General features: G+C 47.6%; 1 protein-coding gene across 2 annotated transcripts; it reads right to left on the bottom strand.

The window, feature by feature from the left end:
- Positions 1 to 748: 748 nt before the first annotated feature.
- Positions 749 to 25,692, bottom strand: TGM6 (transglutaminase 6). Of its 2 annotated transcripts, XM_033095155.1 has the most exons (13): positions 25,622 to 25,692; positions 17,676 to 17,849; positions 16,875 to 17,117; positions 15,858 to 15,976; positions 14,453 to 14,581; positions 12,728 to 12,905; positions 12,058 to 12,196; positions 9,604 to 9,707; positions 9,282 to 9,524; positions 6,430 to 6,771; positions 1,791 to 1,945; positions 1,369 to 1,502; positions 749 to 993 (listed from the first exon to the last, which is right to left on the bottom strand). In XM_033095155.1, exons 1-13 carry the CDS (start codon positions 25,626 to 25,628, stop codon positions 840 to 842), a joined length of 2,121 nt encoding a protein of 706 aa, XP_032951046.1. In that variant the 5' UTR covers positions 25,629 to 25,692; the 3' UTR covers positions 749 to 839. The 2 variants fall into 2 exon arrangements, with proteins under 2 accessions (XP_032951046.1, XP_032951048.1); XM_033095157.1 differs by lacking the exon at positions 1,369 to 1,502.
- Between the last annotated feature and the right edge of the window lie 535 nt (positions 25,693 to 26,227).

Here is a 26,227-nt window from a genome sequence, read left to right as displayed (position 1 = left end):
TCAACACTGTTCTGGTTCCAAAGAAAGTAAATCAACACTGGGTTGGTGGTATGAGATCCCTGACGACCATAGGTAGGTCATTTTGGGGGCTGCATCCCCAAATGCAATCCAGTCTTAATGGCTCCTTTTCTGTCTTCAGCTTCTTCCAGGCAGAAATAGCCCCTCAGATGCTGGGCCTGTGTCTTCAATGAGGGAAAATCTCCCAACCCTTCAAATCTAATGCTTTTCAGGAACATGACTTTGGGGTAAAACTTAGGCGGTGTAAATGGCATGCACATGGGCCCCAACTCTGCCTCTAGCTCCTCCTGTGGCCATGTGGCAAGGGTCTCCCCTCTATGTAAAATGGGAGTGTTGAGAAATGCTTAGGTTTCAGCTTTAAAACTTTTGGGTTCTTTGTTAGAGCTGGGAGGAGATTCTTGGGTCTGGATGTGGTTAGAGCATTGAAGAGCTGAGAGAGAACAAAGGATAGCCCAGGGGTCAGCCAGGGTGACAGTGACCTGGCTGGAAGGTGGTGGCAGTGCCAGGTGGGCTGGGGTTACTCTAATGCTCTAATGCAGTCTGTCAGCCTCCCAGTAACGAGGGTGATAAGATGAAGGTGGTAGAGGCTCCCTACATCATCCATCATTGTCCAAAAGTTTAAGGATTCCTGAATCTAACACCTCATTTTACAGATGAGGAAACCAAGGCCTGAGAGGTGAATGAACTTGTCCAAGTTCACAGAGTGAGGCAGAAGCTATAGCAGGCCTGGAACCCAGGCCTCCTGGCTCCCACATGGTAAGGGCAAAGAGGTGGACAGGAGGAGAATGGGAGCCATTTCCTCCCCTCTCTGTGGTGGTCCATCACTTGGCTGTGGCCACGTGGATGATCACAAAGCCCTTGATGTCCGAGAAGTGGGAGCTGACAAGGTCCACCTGCAGCTGCCTTGGGCCACTCTTAGAAGGGGTGATGTTGAACTGGACCAAGGCTCTCTCCTGGGGCTCTAGGCTGCGAACACTGGGAAAAAGGGAAAGGAGAAAGGTAGACCATCAGCTTCCTCTCATTCCTGAGCCTGGCCTGCCAGTCCATGGCTCTCCAAAGCCCTTGGGATCAAGGTCACACCTTGTGGCTTGACATTCAAGCCTTATCAATATGCTTCCAGTTTAATATTCCCTTCCACAACTTTTCACTCTTTCCAACCAGCCAGGCTATTCTCCCTGTGTCCTGAACATACCTTATGCTAAATGAATGAAGGCTGATGTAGGCAATGGACTGGTTCGTGGGGGGCCAGAATCTCTCCTACACCCCTCACCCACCAGCAGCTTTTCTATGGTTGATCTTATAAGGAAGGAAGTCCCTCTCTCCCACTCCCATCCCCAGGCTGGCACTTACTCAATGTTGAGCTGTCCTTGGAGAAGGCCACTTCCTTCCACCATCAGCATACAGTCCTCCACTCTCTCCAAGAGGGGGTTGACCACCATCACTTCCACCACAACTGCCACCCCCACCATGGCTGGGCCCAGCACCTGAAGAGGCAATACCCATAAATCATCCTTCCTCCTCCCCATTCCCCCAGGAAACCCATGGTCCTGGCTGGGTCAGAGGATGGGGTAAAATCCTGTCTACCCCTTGCTTCCATATACCCTGTTACTGAGCTCCATCATTATATCCATCCCGCACATCCACGCCACTTCTCTCCACCCTTGAGAGTTGAAGCTAGAGCTAAAAGAACAAAATCCCCAGCTTTTGATTCCCTCCCTGAGCTCTGAAGAACAGCTGCTAGGAACAGGGTGGGGGATGCAGATAGGAGTCACCTTGATGGTGATGAAATCCTCCAGAGTAATGTCCTTCTCTACCAGGAGCTTATCTCCTTTGGTGACAAGGCACATGGCAGCCAACAGGATCTTCTTGTCCTCTGTCAGGTCTTCCTTATATTGGGAGTAAGATATTTTGATTGGGATCTTTTTCTCTGGAAAGGAAAGTAGAGGTGGGAGTTGAAGATCTGATATTCTTTTTTGATGGAACCCAGAAGGAGGAAGGGTTCCATCACTCTCTCTGGTCCTTGCAACCAACATGAGGCAGGCATTATTATTGTCAGTTCACACATGAATAAACCTAAGGCTCAGAGAGTGTAATTTCTTGTTTAATGTCACGTAGCAAGTAAAGCAAGGGACCAACATGAGGTGGGATTTAAATTCAGGCCAATCAGTTACCATGACACCACATTGTTTCTCCAAGAGCTCCTGGAGATGTGTTTAAACTTTCCCTAATCATTCCAGATGGAAATCTCTCAGTCCATCAATCATTTATTCCATCAGGAATTCACTCACTGTTTATTGAGCACCTACTATGTACTAGGTACAGAGAAGAGGGAGACCGAAGACCTGCCTCAAGCTTCCAATCCAGGGAAGAGGCCAATTTCCTGGCAGCTTCTCCAATTCCTCCCTCCCCATTAAGGCCGAGTCCTAATCAGCCCCACCAACTGTGAAAAACCTTCAGTGATACCTCCACCCAGTGATCTTGTGCCCTCTGCCTTCTAATCTTTTGTGATCCTGGCCATCTCTGTCTCTTTCTTTTTCACCAGCCACAAAATCTTGCCTATGTATCCTCTTCTTGTGAGTATGAGTCACCATAGACCATATCTGACTGTCAGTCATATTTGTTTTTGTTTTGTTTTATATCTATATATATCTATATATATCTATATATATATATAAAATATATTATATATGTAGCATATGTAATATATATTATCATATATAATGTAATATATAACATAGAATGTATATATTATTTAGGTGCCACATGTTCTTTCCAGTTTGTCCTACCATCCCCTACTATTATATTCCCACTGCTTTCTTTATTTGTTTCCTTCCTGTCCCTGAAAGTATCTGAGTTTTAAACCTGTGGAAAATGTCCTTTAAGGGCTTGATTTTGGCTCACACTCTCTGTTCCTAGAACTTTGATAAAGAGTATCTACAAAAAACCTACAGCTAACAACATACTTCATGGTAAAAAACTCAGAGCTTTCCCACTAAGGTCAGGAACAAGGCAAGGATGTCGCCTCTCATCACTCCTTTTTAACATTGTACTGGAAGTCCTAGCTAAAGCAATAAGACAGGAAAAGGAAATAAAAAGTATACAGATTGGGAAGGCAGAACTAAAACTCATTCACGGATGACATGATCATTTACGTAGAACATCTGAAAGAACAACAAAAAATCCTGAAACTTGTAAGTGATTACAGCAAGGTCACAGGATATAAAATTAATGTACAAAAGTCAATCATATTCCTATGTACCAGCAATGAAGTGGGGTTTGAAATTAAAAACATAATATCATTTACACTAGCATCCTCAAAATGAAATACTTAGGTATTAATCTAACAAAATATTAACATGTACAAGATCTACGAGGTTGGACAATTAAATTCGCAAACTCATCCTGGAAAAAGTGCTACATACCTCATTGCTGAATATCACTACAGTCACTTTTGAAGTACTCCCCTTTGGAAGCTATGCACTGATGCCAGCACCTAGTTCACCCTTCAGAGCAATTTTGGAACTCCTTCTGGAGTGGCCATCAGAGCTGTTGTTGTATTACACTTGATGTCCTGAATGTCATCAAAATGTCTTCCTTTCAATAGTTTCTTTATTTTCAGGTAAAGAAAAAAGTCATTGGGGGCCAGATCAGGTGAGTAGGGAGGGTGTTCCAATACAGTTATTTGTTTACTGGATAAAAACCCCTCACAGACAGTGCCACATGAGCAGGTGCATTGTCGTGATGAAAGAGCCATGAATTGTTGGTGAAAGTTCAGGTTGTTTTCGTCTAACTTTTTCACGCAGCCTATTCAATACTTCCAAATAGTAAACTTGGTTAACTGTCCAGTTGGTACAGATGCATAATGAATAATCCCTTTGATATCAAAAAAGTTTAGCAACATTGTTGCAACAAGTTCGCAAACTTAATTGTCCAACCTCGTATATGAGGAAAACTACAAAACTCTGATGAAAGAAATCAAAGAACTAAATAAATGGAGAGACATTTCTTGTTCATGGATAGGAAGACTCAATATTATCAAGATGTCAGTTCTTCCCAACTTGATCTATAGTCAAGGCAATCCCATAAAATTTCCAGAAAGTTATTTCACGAATATTAAAAAACCTGATTCTAAAGTTTATGTGGAGAGGCAAAAGACCCAGAACAGCCAACTAAATATTGAAGAAGAACATCAGAGGACTGGCACGACCTAACTTCAAGACTTACTATAAAGTTACAGTAATCAAAACAGTGTGATATTGGTGAAAGAATAGACAAATACATCAACAGACAGAGCAGACCTCAGAAATAGACCCACACAAATATAGTCAACTGATCTTTGACAAAGGAGCAAAGAAAACAAATGAAGAAAAGACAGTCATTTAAATAAATGGTGCCGGAATAACTAGACATCTAAATGTAAATAAATAACCAGGTAAATAAGTATAGACACAGATTTATACTCTTTACAAAAATAAACTGACAATGACTCATAAGCCTAAATGTAAAATGCAAAACTATAAAACTCCTAGAAGATAACGTAGGAGAAAACTTAGAGATCTTGGATATGGTATTTTAGATACAACACACCAAAAGCATGATCCATGAAAGAAAAAAATCAACAGGCTGGACTTCATTAAAATTGAAAACTTCTGTCCTATGAAAGACACTGTCAAGAAAAGGAGAAGATAAGCTACAGACTAGTAGAAAATATTTACAAAAGATACATGTGCTAAAGGATTGCTATCCAAATATACAAGAACCCTTAGAACTCAACAATAAGAAAATGAACACGATTAAAAAGTGGTTAAAAGATCTGAGCAGATACCTCATCAAAAATAGCAGTAAGCTGATAACTACCCAAAAGAGAAAAGATAAAATAAATCACCATATATTTATTTAAAGATTATACATCTATTAAAATGATGCTAATGAAGTGCTCATACAAAATTTAAATTACAGCATAAAGTGAAAAGATCAGGGCACTACTGAGTATTTGTAATATAATTAGAACTATGTTTTTCAAAAAGCCAACAGGGCATTAACAATTTGGAAGGGAAATATGTTAATTTGTATGTGGGTGGCAGGATCATAGGTGATCTCTCTCTTATGTGCTCTAAATCTTTAATGAATATATATTACTTTCACATAAAAAATTGCTAAAAGCCACAAGAAAGTCTATTTTAATTAATATTTCATTATAAAGTGTTATTTTGTGATTTAGATTTTATGAAAATTAAATAACACCTTCTTCACATGTTTTCACATCCTGTCAAAATACACAGACTTCACTTACCGAAACTGCCCAGAGGAACCATTTCTTTGTTTAACTGAATCTAAGAGTTCAGAAGGTATGTGAGGAGATGATAGTTAGATAGGTAGATACAGGAGGGGAGATGGAGACATATGTATAGACAGATTAAAAACAGAGAGAGAATGAGAGAGAAAGAGAGGGAGGAAGGGAGGGAGGGAGAGAGTAGGAAAAAGAGGAAGAGTAATCAAAAAGGATACATTTAGTAAATCACATTTGAAGTACTATGTGTTTTTATAAAGATTATGAAAAGAAAATCCTTGAAATACATATATTTTTAAAAGCAGTTGGAATAAAGTCATTTAAAATTGTATAGAAACCTTCGAAAGGACTGAAGCCATTTTATTTTGTTTCGAAATACCAAGGCTGCATTTCAGGCAAAAGTACCATTAGGCACGGTAAGTATAATTGGTGTGGGCTGATCTGACCCTGCACTCCAGGCCTGTAGTCAGGCAACAGAATCAGCCGAGTAAATGTGCCCCGGGGTCCGACATTCCTGGCTTTGCACCCTGGCTATGCCCCTTCCTTGCCTGGGCTCTTAGAAGTGCTCTAAGGCCAGACTGGTTTGAATCTTGACTCTCGAGTTGTGAGTTCACCTTTCTGGATGTGAGTTTCCTCCTCTGAGAAACTGAGCTAGTGGTAGTACCCCAATTCATGTAGAATTCTTAGGACGGGCCTGGCACGTGTAAGCACTGAATAAACATCTCTTACTGGTCCATCCCTCTCCTGCAGAACACCTGGATTTTAGGAAGGCAACACAAGGTGTATTCCATATACGTATAATGGAATGCTCCTAGCAGGTGTTTATTTGGCATGTAAATATTCAAACTAATTGTGATAAGTAGAGACTATAAATCACCTCATTATCCAGGCTGTTTGCAACCAGATAATTGCGGACTTTATTACCATTCTCATTATTTAGCCTCTCTGACCCTCAGTTTTCTCATCTGTAAAGTGGGGACAAGAGGCAAAGCACTATAAGTAAATGCTCAGGAATATCTTCTTTCTTGGAAATGTAGATTCCTGGGAATTTAAGCCCCACCCCACCCCTTCTGGAAAAGGGGTTGGGTTGGCCAGGTTCCACCAAGAGGAGGCCTTCTTACCTTCTTCCGGCCCCAGCCGCACTGTGTGGGATTCGTGCAGGATCTCTGCCACTGGCCTGCGGGTGTAGAGGATGGTGGCACCGCTCAGGTTGACTCGGATCCTTTGGGCCCTGGAGGTGAGGTTGGTCAAGCACAGGGCCAGCTTCAGGTCGTGTCCCAGCACAGGTGGCTCTAGTACCTTGAACTTGCCAGTGATGCTGGGCTTGGTGGTGGGCTCCAGGAGGTCATCGCGCCAGACACCACGGCCGCCAATCCTCCGGACCCGGGCCCTCCTCCCCGAGGCTTCCACACTGAACAGCTTCCTCACGGCCTTGCTGTACACCTGTCTCTCCTTCCGGGACCCTGCAGGGCACGCATTTCAGTGAGGCAGGTACCCTCTTCCTCCTCGCCTACCCCAGGGCCATCTCTTCTCATTTCTCTCTTCTCGGGGCAAAACCACCACTTTACTTTTGGGTCTCAACGAGCCCAAGTGCCATATGCAGACCTCAGTTATAGGCGCTGTTTGGTTCTGCACCTGGCCTACGATGGCCCCTTTGTGTTTGCGGAAGTCAGCGCAGACTACGTCACCTGGCTCTGGAATGAGGATGAGTGATGGGAGTGTGTCTGAGTACACAGGCGCCGGCCGCCTAGGGGCGCGGGATTCTTACCCGGTAAAATCTAAAGCATTTGCCTGGGGAGCTTTTAAAAGTCCTGATACCTGGGTCACACCCTCTAGAAACACACTCTCATTAGAGACGTGATTTGCAAATATTTTCTTTTATTCTGTGGGCTGTCTTTTGGCTTTCTTGATAGTGTAATTTGCAGCACGAGTTTTTAATTCTGATGACGTCCACTTTTTCCTTTTGTCACTTGTGCTCTTGATGTCATATCTAAAAAGGCTTTGTTTAACCCAAGGTTATAAACATTAAACTTATGTTTTCTTTGAAAAATTTATAATTTTAGCTCTTACATATAGGAAGGAGAAGTTGGCATTTCGTGGCTGTGGGAGGTCTACTTGTCCTGTCTTGCTTATTGAGCTGTGTACTACCTGAGCAGGGAGAAGAGAACTGACAGGAGATGGCAGGTGGAGGACAGCCCACCAAGACCTTTCTCCCCACCAGCCTTTGAGTGGGGCACAGAGTATAGAGGACTGTGGGGGGAAAGATCCCCCCAGCTTTGTAAAACCCCTGCAGAACCTGTGAGCAAAATGACCATGCATGAGAGGGAAGCTGTGTGATTGCCCGTGGGGTGGAAAGGGGTCTGCTGAAAGAGGGGGCCAGATGTCTCAGGAAATCAGCTGTGCCAGGGGCAGGGGTGGGAGACGATGTAGGAGTGAGTCCTGATGGCGCAGGTTGTAATGGAGTCACCATCTGTCTTTGTTAAGCATAGATCGTTAACTAGGAGCATCAGATGCTGAGGTGCATGGGATCTTTACCCGGTTAAGCCAGAAGCATTTGCTTTCTTCTCTCCTCCTCCTCCTTCTTGGCCTAATACTTCCTGCTGGCTGCATATTGGAATTGCCTGGGGAGTATTTTAAAGTCCTGAAGCTGGGTCACACCCTCTAGTGACTGTGATTCAATTAGTCAGGGGTGTACCATCTGGGCTCTTGTGGTAGCTTAAAACTGACCATCATACTTTCTTTGAAACTCCTCGCATCACGAGGTGGCCTCTACCTCCTGCCCCTTGAATCTGGGGTGGCCTTGTTTGTTGCTTTGACCAGTCGAATATGGTAGAAGTGACAAGTGCAAACTCCGAGAAAGGCCTTGAGAGACCTTGCAGCTTCATTCCCCCGCTCTGGGAGTGCTGCCGCCACGTGGACAAGCCAGGGCTGGCCTACTGGAGCATGAGAGGCCAAGTGAGCAGAGGTCCAGCTAGCCCAGCAGTCCCATCTGAGGCCCCAGACATATACAGGATCTCAGCCCACAGCTCATGGTGCAGATATTTGGTGCAGATGAACCATCGCAGCTGAGCACAGCCTAAACTGCTGACCCACAGAATCCTCGGCAAATAAATAATTGCTGTTCAATCTGCATAACTGAAACAGCATGCCAGCTCATTCCAGTGTGCAATCAGAGCTACAAACCGCTTTGCTAGAGAATAGACGACAGAGGGGTGGAGGCATCCGGAGCAGCTTTGTAGCAACCTTCCTCTGTCACTGCTCTAGCTTGTGCTTAGGGGAGGGGAGGAGACAAGCTCGATCTCAAGTTTGAACTACTACTCGAATAACATTGTTTTAACAAGCAGAGATGGCTGAAAATATATAGATCAGATCACGGCATTGCTAAGGGACCTGTTATTCAGTGGGAAAGTGCAATTTTTAAAGTGTTCAGCTGGAGGTGGCTAAAAGACAAAGGGTACTTGTTTTGCTTTTGTATCCCAACAAGTACAGGGGCTTCAAAAACCAATGACCATAAATTAGAAACTATGGCATAGGCCCTGGCAGATGATGAACAGGAGCTGCCATTATTATTACTATTATTATTATTATTATCATTATTATTATTATTATTTTGAACTGGGCTCTAGTACCATGTATCCTAGGTGTTCAATACATAGTATCTGCTACTATCATCACAATTATTATTATTAGTAGTATTATCATATGTGAGCATACCTTGTACAGTGCCTGGGCCATGGTGAGTGTTCAAGGAAATGAAGCTATTCTTACTGTTAGATGCGGGGAATCTTAGCGAAAAGAGGATGCCATTAATATAAGCTAACGGCACTTGGCTCAAAGCGCAGAGACAGCGCTGAACGAAGCTATCACCCCCATAACATACGGGAAGAGGCCTGGACCCGGCCACCTGCGGTTGTCCCTCTGTAGCAGACAGGTCATCTGGGGAGGCTGATGGAAGCCACCATGTTGCCCTTACCTTCCGGATACTTGTAGAGGCCCGTGATGTCCACGCGAGAGTCGCTGCCCACCGCCTTGGTGCTAATGCACCTCCCGATCTTCTTTGTGTCTGAGTACACACGCTCCCGGCTCTCATCCTCATTCCAGAGCCAGGTGACATAGTCTGCGTTGACCTCCGCAAACACAAATGGGCCATCGTGGGCCAGGTGCACGTCGCCCTCACGGATGGCGGTGACCGAGGCCGGGCCGCACCGGAATACGCCTGGGCAAGAAGAAGGGTGGGCATGAGCAGTGGGGGTGAGGAGCAGCGGGGATCTGGACCCACCCGGCTGAACCCGTACCTTCGCTCTCCTCCTGGGGGGTGGCATCCAGAACCTGCCAGCCATTGTAAGAAGGGCCCAGGTCCTGCCGGGCAAACCAGCTCTCATTCCAGACATGGAAATTCCTGCCAGAGAGAGGTTGGGGCAGGGTGACCTACTGTGAGCACAGAGGTCCATGGGAGGGGAAGTTCCTAGTGCAAGCCAGTCCCTGGGTCTGCATTCTGCAAGAGAGCTGTGGCTGAATCTTGTGAACCATTCATTCAACCATATCGATGAGCACATATTGTGTGTGTGTGTGTATATATATCAAAAACCTGCTATTTAAGGTACCAGAAATACAACTGCAAATAAGACAGAAGATCCTTACCCTCAGGCAGCTTACATTTTAACAAAGGAGACAGATGGGGAGATAGGCAAAATTAAGTAAGTAGATAAATAAAACAAATATAAGTAAATAAATGCTATAAAGACAGGGCCTTGAGATAGAGAATAACTGCTGGAGACTTACTCTAGGTGAATGAGATCTAAGATGAGACTTAAAGGAAAAAGAATTAACCATAGGGAGAGTGAAGGGAACAGTGTTCCAGGCAGAAGGAACAGCATGTACAAAGGCTCTTGAGACAAGAATAAGTTTAGTGGGTTTGAGGAACAGAAAGTATGTAAGTATCTCTGGGTTACAGCAAGCACAGGGTGCAGGTCGGGTTCAGATTATGCAGTTTATAGGCCTTGGTAGAGAGTTCAGCCTTTCAGTTTTCTATGTTAAAGATGAGAATAGGAGACTAGGAGAAGTGACACAGGTCACATAGTAAGGAAGCAGCAGAGAGAAACCCTAGCTGGCCTGACTTGGCATCTTTGCAGCTCGTCTCTGAATTCCTCTTAGGGAGGTAATGGTCTTTGTTTGGGCGAATATCTTGATAAGCATTTTTGGGTAAAAGGGAGGACAGTGGTAACCTGCATGGTGAGAGAGGCCCCAACATCCAAAAGAAGTGTGTGTTCATTCTGCCTGAGGAAAGAAGAGCGGAATTTTTGTGGTGCTCCTGCAGGCAGAGGGAGTAAAGAGAAGGAAAGGGGAGAAGAGAGGTGATGTGAGGCTGGAGACCCACTGGCGGAAGGGCACGTTCCCTGGAGGTGGCAAGGACATTCTAGGAATAGGGTTGCAGAGGCCGTCTGTGTTCTGTACTGCATGCTGTTCATGGTTTCCCCTGCTCTTTAGAATGTTGGCTTGTATGACAACTTGCACACGTATGAACAGACATTCAGACAACGTTATTCATTGAAGCCTTGTTTGTAAAGGCAACCGTTTGGCCCATCCATGTGAGATGGTTAGAAAATGATGGTTTTTCCATACAACTGAAAGGCTGACCAGGTTCCTACCCCTGCTTTTCCACTTACTAGCTGTGTGGCCTTAGACAAATTACTTAACCTCCCTGTGCCTTGGTTTCCTCATTTGCAAAATAGAGATAATAACACTAGCGTGCTCACAAGGTTGTTTGGAGGAATACATGAGTTAGTACATGTTTAGCTCTTAGAACTGGGCCTGGCCTAGACTAGGTGTACACTGAGTGTGATGTTATCTTTTTGCACACTACAAAAAATGAGGAAACCCTGAGTGTACTGATATGAAATTATTAAATGTACAAGCAAGATGAACGATACAGGCATACCTTGGGTTTGGTTCCAGATCACTGAAATAAAGCTCGTATCGCAATAAAGCGAGTCATGATCTTTTTGCGGGCAGAGGGTCTTGCCTTCAATTTATATAAAACGCAACATCTGTGCCATAAAGCAGAAAAGCAATAAAACGAGGTATGCCTGTATTACACTATGCTGCCAATATTAAAAAGCAGGGGTGTGATGGGACTACGGATGTTTGTGTTCTTCTGTTTGCAGAGCCTGGGTCTGGAAAGAGATGGAAAAAGCTAGTCACAGTTCTGCCTCCGGAGGAGGATGGGGAGGCTGGGACTGGATGGCAGGAGGCTTACACTGTAACCCATTGTGTACCTGTGGGATATTAAAGCACGTGAACGTATTTCCTATTTTAAAAAATAACTTAAAATTAATTTTTAAAAGCTGTGTGTGAAGAGTTTTGTTTGAGCTGAGAAAGGAGATTTCTCAGTCACCTGAGATGCACAGCACGTGCCCAGGCAGCTGAGAGAGAAGCAGGAACACAATACAGAGGAAACTATGGAAGGAAGCTCCACCCCTCCGTCACAGGACTCTCGGGAGGGCTGCATCCCACAGAGGGGAGGGCAGGGGGTTGAAGGCAGTCAGATCTTGAGCCCCACTCTTGAGCTCTGAGTCACATGTCCAAAGACCCCTGCTTCTCAGAAGAGGAGTTGCTTAGTCTGGAACCACCCTTTCCCTTTGCAGGGTGCCTCTCTTTCCTTCCAGAACTGGCTCCGACTCGGGAAAGCTGGGCTCCAGATCTGGGTCTGCCTCAGGGAGCCCCTGGGACCCAGCAGGCCTAGGACCCACCACATGCTGTCTTCCGTCAGGTCCTCCAGGGTCCGCCCAAAGGAGTCCACGTATTTGTCCACACTCAGGTTCCTGTCTGTGTCATGGGCCGAGTTAAAGTTGGACACAACTCGTGTGGCAATCCCCAAGCACCTAAGGACTGAAAAGCAGGAGGCTGGAGAAGTGCCAGGAGCAGGCCAGGACCCGGGACTCAAGAGGGATCTGGCCACCTGCCCCCATTTCTACCCAAGCCCCCTCCCTGTCTTTGTCTACTTTGTCAGGGCTGAGACGCCTGTCTCCACCCTCAGAAACACCATCATCTCCTTTATATTCTCTCAGGGGACTTCTGGAGACATACTGCCACCCCCATTTGAATAGGCAGGCTCCGAGGCTGGCAGGAACTTGGAAGCCATGTAACAGCTGTATAATAGCCTAAGGGGACTAGAGGCCTTGGAGCCCCAGGACTCTCTAGAGGGCACTCAGTGAGCTCCAGGCAGAGGGAGATGCGACTCCTTCTGCAAAATAAATGATCAAAAGTCATGTAAGTGAACCATCTGGTTTCCTTCATTTTCCCATCACCAATAAAGAACCACCGGGTTTTGGTGAGGGGGAGAAGGGGGCCTTTGCCAATATATGCAAAGGAATGCAAATGAGGGGCCTGGCTGGGGCTTGGAAACCTTTTCCTGGGTACCTGTGCACATGACTCCAGCGAAAACCCAGCACTGGCCGTATTTGACTGGCTTGAACCTGCCCTTGAACCACTTGTGCAGAATGGCCACGCTGCCGCGCCAGTGCAGTGGGCTGGTGCCGCCGCCGTACTTGCCCTGCCACTGGCCTTGAACCACGCCCCGGTCGTTGTTGCTGTTTACCTGCGCAGAGGAGGGCACGGGTCCACCACCAGGCAGGGCTCCCTTCTTCAGGGACCTCGCCAACGTAAAATCATCTCCAACTTTGGGGCACGTAGTCATTTGGGGTCACACCGTCATTTGGGGTACCCCTTGTGTTTAAATCGTCTGAAAATTGGGGCCATGTGCTGTCTTAAAATACCTACCTTTTGGTAGCATTTATTATTTTCAATTACTTTCCATCGGGATCTGGTATTGTTGAAAATCATGTACAGTTTTAGAGCATTTCCTATTTTAAATGGTGTGTTTTTGGGGACTGTTCGTGGTGTAATAATTATAGAGAGAACTAACATTCATGAAATGCATATTGTGTGCCAGGCAGTGTTCTAAAGGCTTTGTGCACACTATATTAACCTGCTTAAAGTAGGTTTTTCTTTTCCTTTTATTTTTTTTATGATGAGAAAACTGAGATTCAGAGGGGCTATGGGACCTGCCCCAATCACACAGCAAGTTAGTAGAAGGAGTTCAGGAGCTGGACTTGGGAGCGTGCCGTGCTGCTGTCCCACAGGACATGGGCCTCTACTGTTTAGAACTGGTGTCTGCCTTTGAGTCTCTGTGCTCCAACTTCTCTCCAAGGCCTTGAGGAACTGAGAGTATCAAATATGAGAAAAATATCTTTGTTCATTTTTGGAATCTAAGATACCCACTCACTGATCTGAACATTTGCTTGCTATAGAGAGAGTTACTAGGTCCTCTAGCTACCTTTTGAGGAGGAAGCACTGTGGCTCATAATAGATTAAAGATGGCACCCCCTCCCACGGGGAGGTGGGTCTGTGTTCCCTATCTCTGAATCTGGGCTGCCCTGTGATTGCTTTGACCAACGACTATGGTGGAAGTGATACTGTGCCAGTTTTCAGGCCCAGGCCTTTGGGGACTGGCAGCTTCCACTTCCTCTTTCCAGAACAATTGCTTGGGGAGAAGCCAGCTGCCATGTCTGATTACTCTGAGACTGCCATGCTCTGAGGTAGCCCAACCTAGCCATGTGGAAAGGCTGCATGAAGAGACAGAATGATGACCGGCCAGCCCAAGCTATTCTCACCAGCTCAGCCCAGGGGCCAGCCAGACGTGAGAGTGAGCAAGCCATCCTGACATTCCAGCTCCAGCACACACAGCATGGAAGAGAACCAAGGACTCCAGCTCCAGCAGACACAGCATGGAAGAGAAGAACCAAGGAAACACGGACTGCCAGAACCAAGGCCCCAGATATATGGCTCTGTCAAACCATTCCAGACATATGTAGCCATTCAGACACCCCCAGCTAAAGCATCCTGGAGCAGAGATAAGCCACCCTCCCAGTTCCCTGCCTAAGACCCTGATCTATAAAACTGTATGCATAATAAATGGTTGTTTTATGCCACTGAGTTTTTGGTGGTGGTGGTGGTGGTGGGGATTGTTATGCAGCAACAGAGAATGAAAACAAGAGGTAACTTAAGAAAAATCATAAGGTGTGGCCCTGGGTTTGGCTTGGGATCCATGAGGGAGGGTGTATGCAGGGATGGGGGGCTCCTCACCATGGCGCTGATGATCCTGGTGACGTAGATGGGGTCGTGGCGGCAGGACACGTCAGTGGCTGGGTCATCTTGGTAACTGGGGCTTCGGTCCAGGATGGAGAGGCAAATGTTCAGGATGTCCTCCTCAAACTGTCCCCGGAGAGGCGATGCTTAGAGGTCAGAGCCTCGCCCATATTCCAGACCCTCCCACGACCCTCACCCCTCACCACAGAGTATCCTCACGTCTCAGAACCCCGTCCTCAGGGAGTCACCTGGGAACCAAGTTCAGCGTTAATCGAGTCCTCTCCTGTGCGATAGCACCCCATGGCTCCCCAGTACCCCCAGTAAAGATTGGGGTAAACTTGTGGCTTTGGAGTCACATCGATTCCACAGGCACAATCATTTGGTTTAAATGATTTTTTTCCAACTATATTTGAATTAATTGACAAACTCGGAGATTCATTTAAGAACTGGGAGATTTTTTTCATACAAATTAAGATTACTGGTCTCTGAAAATTTGGAAGGTCTGGGAACACTTATTTTCCCACATGGTAATAAGAGGTGGGTACTGAGAAGTGGTTACTCCTGAGGTGGATCTTAAACTCTCCAGTGTATCATCCCTGCCCAGCCCCTGAGCCCCTTTCCATCCCCAGCTTCTCAGCCTGACAGTCAAGGTCCTTAATTTGCGTGGCCAACCTTCTTCCGGCTGATCCCCCGGAGTCCAGGCAGACAGAACTCCTCCAGCAGAACCTCAGCTGCTCCCTACTTCCCACCTCCACGCTGCTCTGTGTGCTCTTCCCTTTGCCTGTCCAGATTCCGCCCAACGTTGGACACCCACCCCTACACCACGAAGCCTTCCGAAATCCCCGAGGTGGTGTTTTCTTTCATGCTCTTCTGAACTCCCTGTGCTCGCATCTCTGCCACTCTGACTTTCCTCCACCCATCGTGCCGTGTACGATAAGGAATTTGTTTAAGCCAGTGGGTCTCCAGTGTGGCCCCAGACCAACAGCTGTGGCGTCATCTGGGAACTTGTTAGAAATGCACATTCTCAGGCCCCTCCACCCCCCCACTGAATCAGCCACTCTGGGGGTGGGGCCCGGCCACCTGTGTGCTTCAGTGAGCCCGCTGTGTGATACTGGTGCACACTCAAGACTGAGAACACTTGACCTGAGCTATTTATCTTTCTATAGCAGAGCTGACCCGTTCTGTTTCCAAATTATACCCAAAGCCCTTTGCCTTCCTAAGGACCCAGCACAGGCCCTGCCATAACTAATAGTAGATGGATGGATGGATAGATGAATGAATTTGCTCTAGGAGTCAGACAGCTTGTCCCTCCTGGGAAGAGGTGAGCAGACAGAGGGGCGCCTGGGCTGACTTTTCGCAGGCCCCAGCCCACATCCTTTCGCAGGCCCCAGCCCCTGGAGACCTGCCCGAAGTTCCAGCCTTGGGCTTGGATGTGCTTCTCCACGCCTCGGAAGATGATCCCGTTGTCGTTGAGCACGTACTCCTGTCTCTCGTCCTCGGAGGCCAGAAACACGTCGTCCTCTGAAAAGCAGTCGTCAGGCCCTGCGTGGGCTGGGGCTCTGGCCTTGCCGGCCTGGGGGAGGAGCTACATCAGGGATCAGCCGCAGGGCAGTGCCTGGAGGCTGACTGGGGCAGGAGAGGCCACGAGGGGGCTTGCTGGGCTCCCTTCCACCTGCCTGGTCTTTCCCCAGGCAGGGACCAACCCCACCCTGGCCCAAGACTGAGGGATGTGAGGAGTCCTGATGCCATCAGTGGGTGATCCCACTGACGCCAATAGCAGCCTCAAATTTTCTTGTTTTTTTAGATTTATTTATCTATTTATTTATTATTTTTTAAGGAGGGCGCCGCTCACAGTGGCCCATGCAGGGCTCGAACCGGCAACCTCGGTGTTATCAGAACCATGCTCTAACCAACTGAGCTCACCGGCCACTCCGCAGCCTCATATTTCTTAAATGTTAATACAAATACTGACCCTAGTAACCCTTATGATATGCCTTATATATAACAAGCATTAGTGCTATGAATTGTCATTGTAACCCTAAGAGGTAGGCACTGTTATTCCCATATTACACATGAGGAAACAGACTCATAGAGGAAAGTATTAGCAGAGCTGGGATTGAACCAAGGCTGTCTGATGGCTAAAGCCCAGCTCTTACCCACTCCTGAGCCTGTCCTGCCATCAGCCCCATCGCTGCCCACCAGAAACTACTGATTCCTGCCCCTCAGGCACAGCCTACTTTGTGGCACCTGCTACCAGGTTCCTTTGCCCAGTGTCTGCCTCTGCTTAGGCTCAGCTCCGCCAAGCTCTTGACATTCGACACACTGTCCGTTAACTTGCCTCTCAGGCCCCTTCTAAGGTCAGGCCTTCCTCTAGGACAGTTTCCAGGAAAATGTCTGCCTTGGACTCGGCAGCTCCTACCTGGGCACCATGGGTTGAAAAGGAGAACAAACTCTCCCAACTTCCTGTTACTGTGTTTGCGTCGAGAGGAAACCCTGGCGCTCAGCAGGTAGCGGCCAATGATGGCATCGGGGGGGCTGGTGAGGCTGACAGTCACCGTGTTCTCCATCTGAGCCTCCTTCACTGCTGTCCATGCATCTCTCACCTCCAGCTCCGTTGTCTGAAACACAGCTTTGGTGTGGAGAGCCTCAGAAGCTTGGGGTCCTGGCAGAGAAGAGGGAATCAGAAGACCTAGCTGTCCCTAGGAAACCCAGTGCTAGAGAAGTGGAAAAGCTACAGGCCTGGAAGTGCATCCTTCACCCCTGAGCTGCTGGAACATTGGTGGGGGGAAGGATCTGACCAAGAATGGGGGAAACCTCAGCTGTCCTGACTCCCACCTACCTCCTGGATCAAGGAGAAAGTGACAGGACCCATCGAGATTACAGTCTGCCAATGTCTGGCCAGGAAAGACAAGCTTGGGCTCTAAAAGTGCCTGATGATTTCTCATACCCCCCAGGAGCCCTGGATTCCTTGGCATCCTCAGGATTCCAGAGTTGCCATCTCATCTGTTCCACTGCCTGCTGGCAGCACCTCCCAGCCATCCCCAGAAAGCTGTCATCAAACGCTTCCAGGATTCGGGGCTCAGCACACCTACAGAGTCTTGCTTCTCCTCCACCCCCCTCCCTGAAAGGCTGGGCTGATGACCACAGGGTCTCAGTTCACTGGTCCTAAGACAAGTGTTTCTGGATGCGGACCAATGGAGGGCGCTGGTAATCCAGTTACCTGTCTCCACTGTGAAGATGAGGGTCTCCCTGTTGTCCAGCGGGTAGTTCAGTTCCAGTACCAAGGTGAACATCTGACCCCTGCGAACCACCAGCTCAGGGCTGGGGTACTCCTGGGTGTGGTGGGCAGCACCATTCCTCAGCCACTGCCAGTCCACCTCAGTGACTCTGATCCCTGAGTAGGGAGGGACACACATGAGGCCAAGCCCTTGGCAGCTTTCTAATCCATGCCTGGCCTCAACTGGCCTGTCTTTACTCCTGCAGCCACTGTTTACCCTATACAGTAGTAGATTCTGGTTATTCGCGGTAGTCACGTTCTATAAAGTCTACAAAGTCTCCATGAACACTGAACCATCGCTCTTAGGGGAATTATAGGGCTAGGTTCCTGTGAGTGTCTGGTCACAACCTTTTCATCAATCGATCAATACATAACCTTGTTTTATGTGTTTCTGTTTAAAGACACCTTATTTAATATACAGAGGCTGCCAAAAAATGTATACGCATTTTAAGAAAGGAAAAAAACTATTAAAATTGCAATGCTCAATATATACCGATAACAAAAGACGAATACAAGTTTGACTTCTGCAATTACAAGAGGTGCTCAAAGTGGTTACCATCAGCATCCAGACACTTCTGATTACGGCGAACTACTGCTTGAGCACCGCTGACCAAAGTGTCCACTTGTATACATTTTTTTTGGCATCCCCGGTGTTGTTGATTCATTTGCAGTGAGCTCATTGACAACAGCACTAGAGTTCACGCCCGAATGAAGCTTATCTAACACATGGTTCTCTGTCAGGCACATCACAGTCTTCCCGTGCTTGCTTAGGAACACAAGGCAGTGCTTCAGCACTATGCTTGGGCCATTTTCAACAGCGGAGTCACCAAACAAGAGACAGAAATGCAAAAAACCACGCCACTAAATAAACCATGAAAGGACACTTGTTTATAGTATGAGAGCAGAAACAAGAAGGCAGAGTGTCACCTTGTTTGACTTCAGTTGCAAACATCCATGTTAAGTGACTCCATTTTTTATCCCTCTGCCTGCAAATGACCATGAAAGTTCCAAGGGCATTGATTTGGAGTTAAAAATAAATTTTAGAAAGCGGGCCAATTTGCAGACACGGAATACACGAATATTGGGATCAATTGTATATTCTTTGTGCTGTGCTGGGATATATTGGTGAACAAGATAGAGGTGGGCTTGTCCTGGAGAGACACATAGTGAGTCCTGGAGAGACACATAGTGAGGCCATGTGGTTATGAGCACAGTTTCTGGGGTCGGCTGATGTGGGTTCAAAGCCTGACTCGGTCATCTACTGGTTAAATTACCTTTTGATCGATCTCTCTGTACTTCAGTTTCCCCTTCTGTAGATTGGGGATAATAATACCTTGTGGAGTGAATGTGGAGGATAACTGCCTGTCATTTACAGCCCCAAGAATGAGAGCCCAATAAATGTTAGTTATTATATTCCAGACAAGCAAAGATGACATTTAAATAGGTGAGGCCACGAATCCCTAATTATCATTCTGATACGTACTATCAAGGAAAAGTACATGGAGCTGAAAGAACGTATAAAAGAGGGGCCTGGCCTGTCTGAAGGGTGACAAGTGAGGCCTGCTTGAGGAGGTGGCATTTAGGCTGTCGTGAACTGGATGGGATGTCTCCAGAGGAGAGGTGGGTGGCATACTGAGCGCCAATCCAAGCACCCTCTCCCTCAATCTATTCAGGGTTCATTTATTCAGGTGTCAAGCATCCTGTGGGGTGCTGCAGACTCAATAATCCATGGAACATACATCAGCCCTGCTGCCAGGTAATTGACAGTCCAGCACAAGAGCAGATATATCTCAAACTGAAAAGCGTCTTCACGGCACGGTACTCAGCCCTGGAATGCCCCAGGGGGTTAATTGGGGGGGGTTTAGAATAGAAGGTGAGAAGGGTTCCTGGACCTTGGGCCATGGGTTCCTGCCCTAAGAATTCCACCTTGGCTTCCCCTTTCCCTGTCACAGCCTAAACCAGCCCCCCGCCCCTCTGCCCTGTTGCCACCCTCCGGACATCTGCAGTCTCATCACTGGGTGGTAAGAAGGGTGGGATGAGTCAGAACTGCCATTAGCATCATTATCCCTGAATCTCGGAGACCAACTGTCTCTCAACTTCCTGCCCAGGGTCAAGTTCTCGGTGGATACTTGATTGTGGTTCCAGCTTGCGTACCTCTGAGAGGCAGCTCGTCCACCACCCAGACATTAAAAAGTCCTTCCTTCTGGTGAGCCAAAGTCTTTTTTCTTGCTCCATTTGTCCAATTTATCTCCACTGTACCCCTCTGTTACCCCCACAGAGCACACTTGTTCCTTTTGTCCCTTGACAATGTTGCAGAGCTATTGAGAAATCCCAACTTGCCACCCTCACCAACCCTACACCTGCCCTATCACAGGAAGTCACTGCTCTGGTCCCTGTGTGACTTGCCCCCAGAGCTGATCCTTTGGTGTTCTAAGTCCTGCTGGGAGAAAGAAACTGTTCTGGTGATTCCGCCAATTGCATCCTAGGTGGCATCCTCCCCAGCCCTCAGGGCACAGGGCAGGAGAGCTGACCTACAGGGCAGCCCAAGGCCAGGAGATAGATATGCAGGTGGGAAGATTTCCAGACGCCCTGTCGAAATAAACCCAATGCCCCTTCTCCATGTCCTCAGCGTGAATTCTGATATCTAAGACGGATTGTCCCCAATCAGTCATCAAGGAAGACAGGTTATAGATGTTTGCTTACATGTCTCTTTCCTCCACTGGACTGTGATGCCCTTGAAGGTGAGGTCTGAGTTTCATTCTCTCCGAGTTGTTAGAGCCTGGCTCAGGTGGCTCAAGGCCCAGGGCATAGTAGATGCTCAGTGAATGTTGGTTGAATGAATGAATGCACGTTCCTCTTAGTCTTGGCTGGAATGAGCGTGTGAAAAGGGGAGCTGATGCTCACCAGCTTCCTGGTGCTCCCTCAAGGATCAGCGCTCACGCCCGGCATCCCCACCCACCTATAATCCCTCTCTCTCAAGCTGTCACATTTCAAAACCAGCCCTTCCTTCCTGACTTCCTTCCACCCGCAATCATGGGCCTTGGAGGTGGGAGGAGTGCGTGGGCTCTGATCCAGGCAGGCCGACCTGCCACTGGTTCTCTACGAGAGCCAGGCTAGATGGCTTCCTCTCTCTGGGTCTCATTTATTTTTACCTATGAAATGACGCAGAAGGACTCTTAGGATTTGCATAGTCTGTGGTTGGCTGAATCAAGTGCCTCTGATACCCCCAGGACTCCTCTTGGCCCTTCCCTGCCACACGCTCCCACTCCCCGCTAGAGTGTGCTGACCTGACGGTTGTCACTCAACACCTCAGTGGGCACCAGAGAAGGGATGGTTGACAGTGTACCTGAGGCCCTGGAAATAGAATGGATGACATGTTGTCAGCCCCCGGGCACCCACCCTGGGGATATGCTGGGTGAGCTCCTAGTTCTGAGTTCAAGACCCATGGACCCCAGGCCTGAGGCTGTGCCCACCAGACACAGGGAGAAAGGGATGTGGTAAGAGCATCCTCCCCACATACCCTGTCACCCCAAAGCCTCTCAGTCCCTCCATCTTTGCTGCCTTCCTTTTGGTCTCTCCCACTTTCCTCTCTTGGTCTTCCTTCGCACTCTGCGATTAGGAGCCTGATTTCAGAGTCACACACTTGAATTGAAATGCAGGCTTTGCTCCTTGTTGGTTGTGTGGCCTGAGGCACGTGACTGAACCTCTCTCGAACCTCAGTCTCTTGGTGAAAACGGGGGTGATAGTAACAGCCGCCTCCTTGAGTTGTGAGGAGTAAATGAAATAATTCATATAAAGTACTTAGAACAGTACTACCACTTGTTAGGTACTCGGTAAATATGCATGGCATTGAGGATATTATCATCAGTATGTGCACAAGAACTTCTGGCTGCCATTTCAGTATTCTGCCAATCAGTGCTGTCCTACATCAGCCACTCATTGGCTGAGTGGCTCTGGATAAGTTAGTGGATGTCTCTGAGGTTCAGATTTCCTTTCCTGAAAAGTGGCAATGATAATACCTCCCTCATAGAGTTTTGGGGAGGATGAGGTAATGATCACGAATAGGGTAATGAGAAAATGCATCACTTAAATCTGGAAATTTGACAGTGAAAGGAGAAGCCATCAGTAAAGCCTCTAGGACAACAAGCTTCAAGCAGGGTGAATGGGCTCCCTCCTTATAAGGTGCTTAGCACAGTGCTGGGTCTGCAGTTATAAGGTCTATAGTTGAGGTTTTGCTATTGTCACCTCCTCCTCTACCCAGATCTCCCACCACTTTTGTTCTCTCCTCCCAATTCCTATACATAATGTTTTTCTTTTTATTCTTCACCTCTTGCTTAAATTTCTGATTGACCCCAACAGTCTTGGAACATTTTCAGCTCATCCAGTTCAATCCATCCTATTACATGACTATGGAGAAACTGAGACTCAGTCAAGGGAAGGGCTTTTCCTATTGCACGAGAGTAAGCATGTCATTTCCTCTGTTCAAGAGCCATCAAGGCTGTGACTCAGGCGGTTGGAGCTCCATGCTCCTAACTCCGAAGGCTGCCTGTTCAATTCCCACATGGGTCAGTGGGCTCTCAACTATAAGGTTGCCTCTTTGACTTCTCGACTCCCGCAAAGGATGGTGCAACTAAGATTGAACACGGCACCTTGCGCTGAGCTGCCGCTGAGCTGCCTGATGGCTCAGTTGGTTGGAGCGCGGGCTCTTAACCACAAAGTTGCCGGTTCGATTCCGCAAGGGCTCGTAGGCTGTGCCCCCTGCAACTAACAATGGCAACGGACCTGGAGCTGAGCTGCACCCTTCACAGCTAAGCTTGAAAGAACAACTTGACTTGGAAAAAGTCCTGGAAGTACACACTGTTTCCCAATAAAGTCCTGTTCCCCTTCCGCAATAAAATCTTAAAAAAAAAAAAAAAAAGTCATCAAACCCACAACCATTATGCTGGTATTTAAAGTCCCTCACAATCTGGCCCTGCCTACCACTTTCCCCACCCCGATCCCTGCCAACCTCACCTTCCCCTTTCCAGCTTGCTTGCTCTCCAGCTGGCTCCAGAGATCAGCCTAAGGAAGAATCCTAGTTGGAGGGGACTCTCTGTGCACCGAAGATTGCCTCCCACCGCAGCCCTAGCTCACCCCGGCTGTTCCTCCTCCTGCCCTTGGGTAATACTAAAGAGCTGATGATGCTCTCCTCCCCAGATCTCCATCCTAGCCAGGGGATGGCACCCAGGGGTGCTGAACCCAGGAAGTTTTGCTGAAGCAACATCTCCCAGACTCTGGACTCAATGTAATTGGTTTTTAATGGGCCCCATTATGTCCCTATGCTCAGTGTGCGTCATAGACATCTGACCTCCATAGCTAAATGATTAATTGGGGAGTTGCCTGGGGCCACTGCACAATCTCCCTTTCCTTCCTGGTCCTGTTGGAAGCTGCTGGCCTCTTTCTCACAAGGAGGCAGTGGCCTATCAACTCTAACCCAATGTCCCAGCCAGAGCTAACCCCGCACATTATATTCTTGATTCTTAGAATTTCTGAGCCAAAAGATTATTATGATTCAACAATAGCAAAAGGGTCTCATTTCATTTGCTAACACTGATCAACTGGTAGGGATCTCTTAAAGAAATATGTTGAGGAGAATTCCAGGGCCACATCCAGGCTCCGTAGGGAAGAACTCTGGGGTCAACTAGTGATGTCTGCCATTGACAGGAGGAGTAGCACACAAGCCAGACACTTTCCATTCAGGAGCTTATGTCTCAGTCATTCATGCACAGATTGCATAGTAAGCTTGGTTTATGGCTCTGAGAAACATATTCTCAAGAAGCTAGGAAAACCTGGGAGACTGGGGAATATAATTCAACCTAACTAATAGCTAGTATATATGCTACTGGGTTTCCCCGAAAATAAGACCTAGCCAGATCATCAGCTCTAACGCGTCTTTTGGAGCAAAACTTAATATAAGACCCAATATTATATTATATTATGTTATATTATATTATATTATATTATATTATATTATATTATAGACATGGTCTTATATTATAATAAAATAAGACCGGGTCTTTTTTCCCCTCCTTTCTTCCGTCTCCCCCTCCCATCCACTCTGGTTCAAGCCGTTGTTTCTCAGGCTAGTTGTGTAGGACGCAGCTCCCTGGCCCATGCTGGTATTAGGAGCCTTGCGCTGCCCCCAGCTGAGGCAGGCGGTTGGCTGCACACAGCAGCTCACGGCAGCTCTCGCTGACTGCAGGCCACTCATGGTGGCACATGGTAGCCCACAGTAGCACACAGCAGCCCACGGCAGCACACAGCATCCTGCGGCAGCTCATGCCAACCTCCGGCTGCTCACGGTAGCCCAGTTTCAGGGAGAGCTGTTGTTCACAATCTTAGCTGTAGAGGACGCAGCTCACTGGCCCATGTGGGAATCGAACCAGCGACCTCGGTGTTAGGAGCATCGCGCTCCAATCACCTGAGCCACCAGGCCGGCCCAAGACTGGGTCTTATATTAATTTTTGCTCCAAAAGATGCATTAGAACTGACTGTCTGGCTAGGTCTTATTTTCGGGGAAACATGGTAGGTGTGATGGATCTAACCCCGACATTTTACAGATGGAGAAATTGAGGTTCAGAGAGAGAAATAGTCACTCAGCAAGTTAGTAACAGACTTGACATTGGAACCCTCATCCCTGATTTTTCTCCTTGAAGGACCCTTTCTCAGCAATTAAGTTTGGTTAAGTTTAAGGCTGATAGGGAAGAGGACGTCTGGGTGGGCCCTGGAAAGCAGATCCTGAAAGAAGCAAAGCCAGTCCCCTGTAAACCAGACCTAACGGTGAGAAATGACCCCAACTCTGGAAACAGCGGTCTGAGGAGTTAGCTGTGCTGAAGTGGCCTGGTCCTCGGGAAGCAGACCCATCCCAACAGCCAGAAGAGCCCAGGATACCATTAATGTCTGCTACGGGAGAATAAGAAGAGGAAGTTCAAATATGACAAGGAAATTAAAATTCCTGCCTTTGAAAATAAATAAATAAGAGTTGACTCATATAATTGTCATAGGATGCTGAACAATTGAAAACAGGAGGCATAGAATTAGAAACATCTTTTAAAGACCTGGGAGAGTAGGACCTCTACTTGTGCTGACATGCTCGTCACTGTACCCCAGCTCCTAGCACAGAGTAGGTATAAAACATGTAACTGTTATCTAAGGGACATAGTTCCATGGTGGGAGGGAAATTTGCTCCTCAGGATCTTACGGCCACAGGGGAGGCACATTTTCTGTTGTCTACAAGGCCCCACAAGAGACAGTGTAGGGAATACATCACACTTGGTCTCATCAGTTCCTCACAGCAGGCCTGTGAGATGATTTTTATATAATCCCTATTTTATAGATGAGAAAGTGGAGGCACAAAGGGCAAATTCTCTTGCTCAAGGTCACATAATTCTTTTCACCCCAGACAGAGCTGCTCTTGCCCTCGAGTCTTTGGGGTGGGAATTAGAGGAGGATGCAGTTTTGGGGCCCCTCTCTCCTCCTCACCCAGCTCACAATCCCCAACTCTGCCTAGAAATGTTTCTGGAGTCACATAATATACGTGGGGTGTGAGATTTCAGTTCTCCTACTCTTCCCTTTCTGCTCCCCGTTCCTCCAGCCCAACAAGGTGTATGGCGAAGGCCTGGCCTCAGCCCAGGAAGGGCTCTGCCATGGACTTGCTGGGAGATCTGGGGAACGGCTTTTTCCTTCTCTGAGCCTCCATGTTCTCATGAACATGAGGCCACAGCTCAGGGACCGTGCAGCCTATAATCCTAAAACTCAATGATCAAAGTTTTATTCCACAGACATTCCCTTTCCTGAAGCTCCTTTCAGGGGCCCTTGTGCCCAGAGGCCCGCAGGCCCTGCCTACTCACCTGCCATGCCAGGGCCGGCCCGAGTCCTTGCTTCCTCTTCACAGCGGCGTGTGGACCGTCAGGACGGCGTGTTGGAGAAGACGGCCAGACCCACGTTAACAAGGCAAATCTTGGAGCACTCTTTGTTAGGACAGTCAGAATTCAAGAGGAGGTGTGGCCCTTTTCACCTAGGCAGTGACACCTACCAGACACCTAGTCACCCGGTAATTGCTCTGGTTTGCACCTGAAGGTGTCCAGTGTGGGAGTGGCTTCAGCCAAGAGGTCTTCCACATTCTCTGTGGGAGAAACTGAGGCCCAGCAAGATCACAAGCCTGACAAGGATCAGAGGAGGAAGAAGAAGAAAAGAGGAGGGAACTAAATTTATGGTCAGCCATTCTCAACAACCCTCAGATGAGAAAATGAAGGCTCAGAGAGGGGACCGTAAAGATTCATGGTTATAAGCTGCAGAGCTGGGATTAAGATGCAGGTCTCATGGCAATCAGTCTGGGGCTGTCATCTCTCCTGTTGGGTGAGGTGAGAAAGTTCTAGGGACCACAGTTCTTCTCTCTTCTGTGTGGGCTCCAGAGACATCTACAGGGGCAAAGTCCCACGCTCCTCTCCTTGGAA

The sequence above is a fragment of the Rhinolophus ferrumequinum genome, chromosome 23 (assembly GCF_004115265.2).
Source record: "Rhinolophus ferrumequinum isolate MPI-CBG mRhiFer1 chromosome 23, mRhiFer1_v1.p, whole genome shotgun sequence".
Taxonomy (NCBI): domain Eukaryota; kingdom Metazoa; phylum Chordata; class Mammalia; order Chiroptera; family Rhinolophidae; genus Rhinolophus; species Rhinolophus ferrumequinum.
This window is presented reverse-complemented; position numbering and strand designations above follow the sequence as displayed.

What these genes read in the sequence shown, in the direction of transcription:
- TGM6 (XM_033095155.1), bottom strand. An exon ending in CCAGGATCATCAGCGCCATG is followed by an intron (nt 12,906 to 14,452) that starts GTGAGGAGCCCC and finishes TCCTCTGCGCAG; the next exon opens with GTAAACAGCAACAACGACCG. An exon ending in CCTCTACAAGTATCCGGAAG is followed by an intron (nt 6,772 to 9,281) that starts GTAAGGGCAACA and finishes CGTGCCCTGCAG; the next exon opens with GGTCCCGGAAGGAGAGACAG.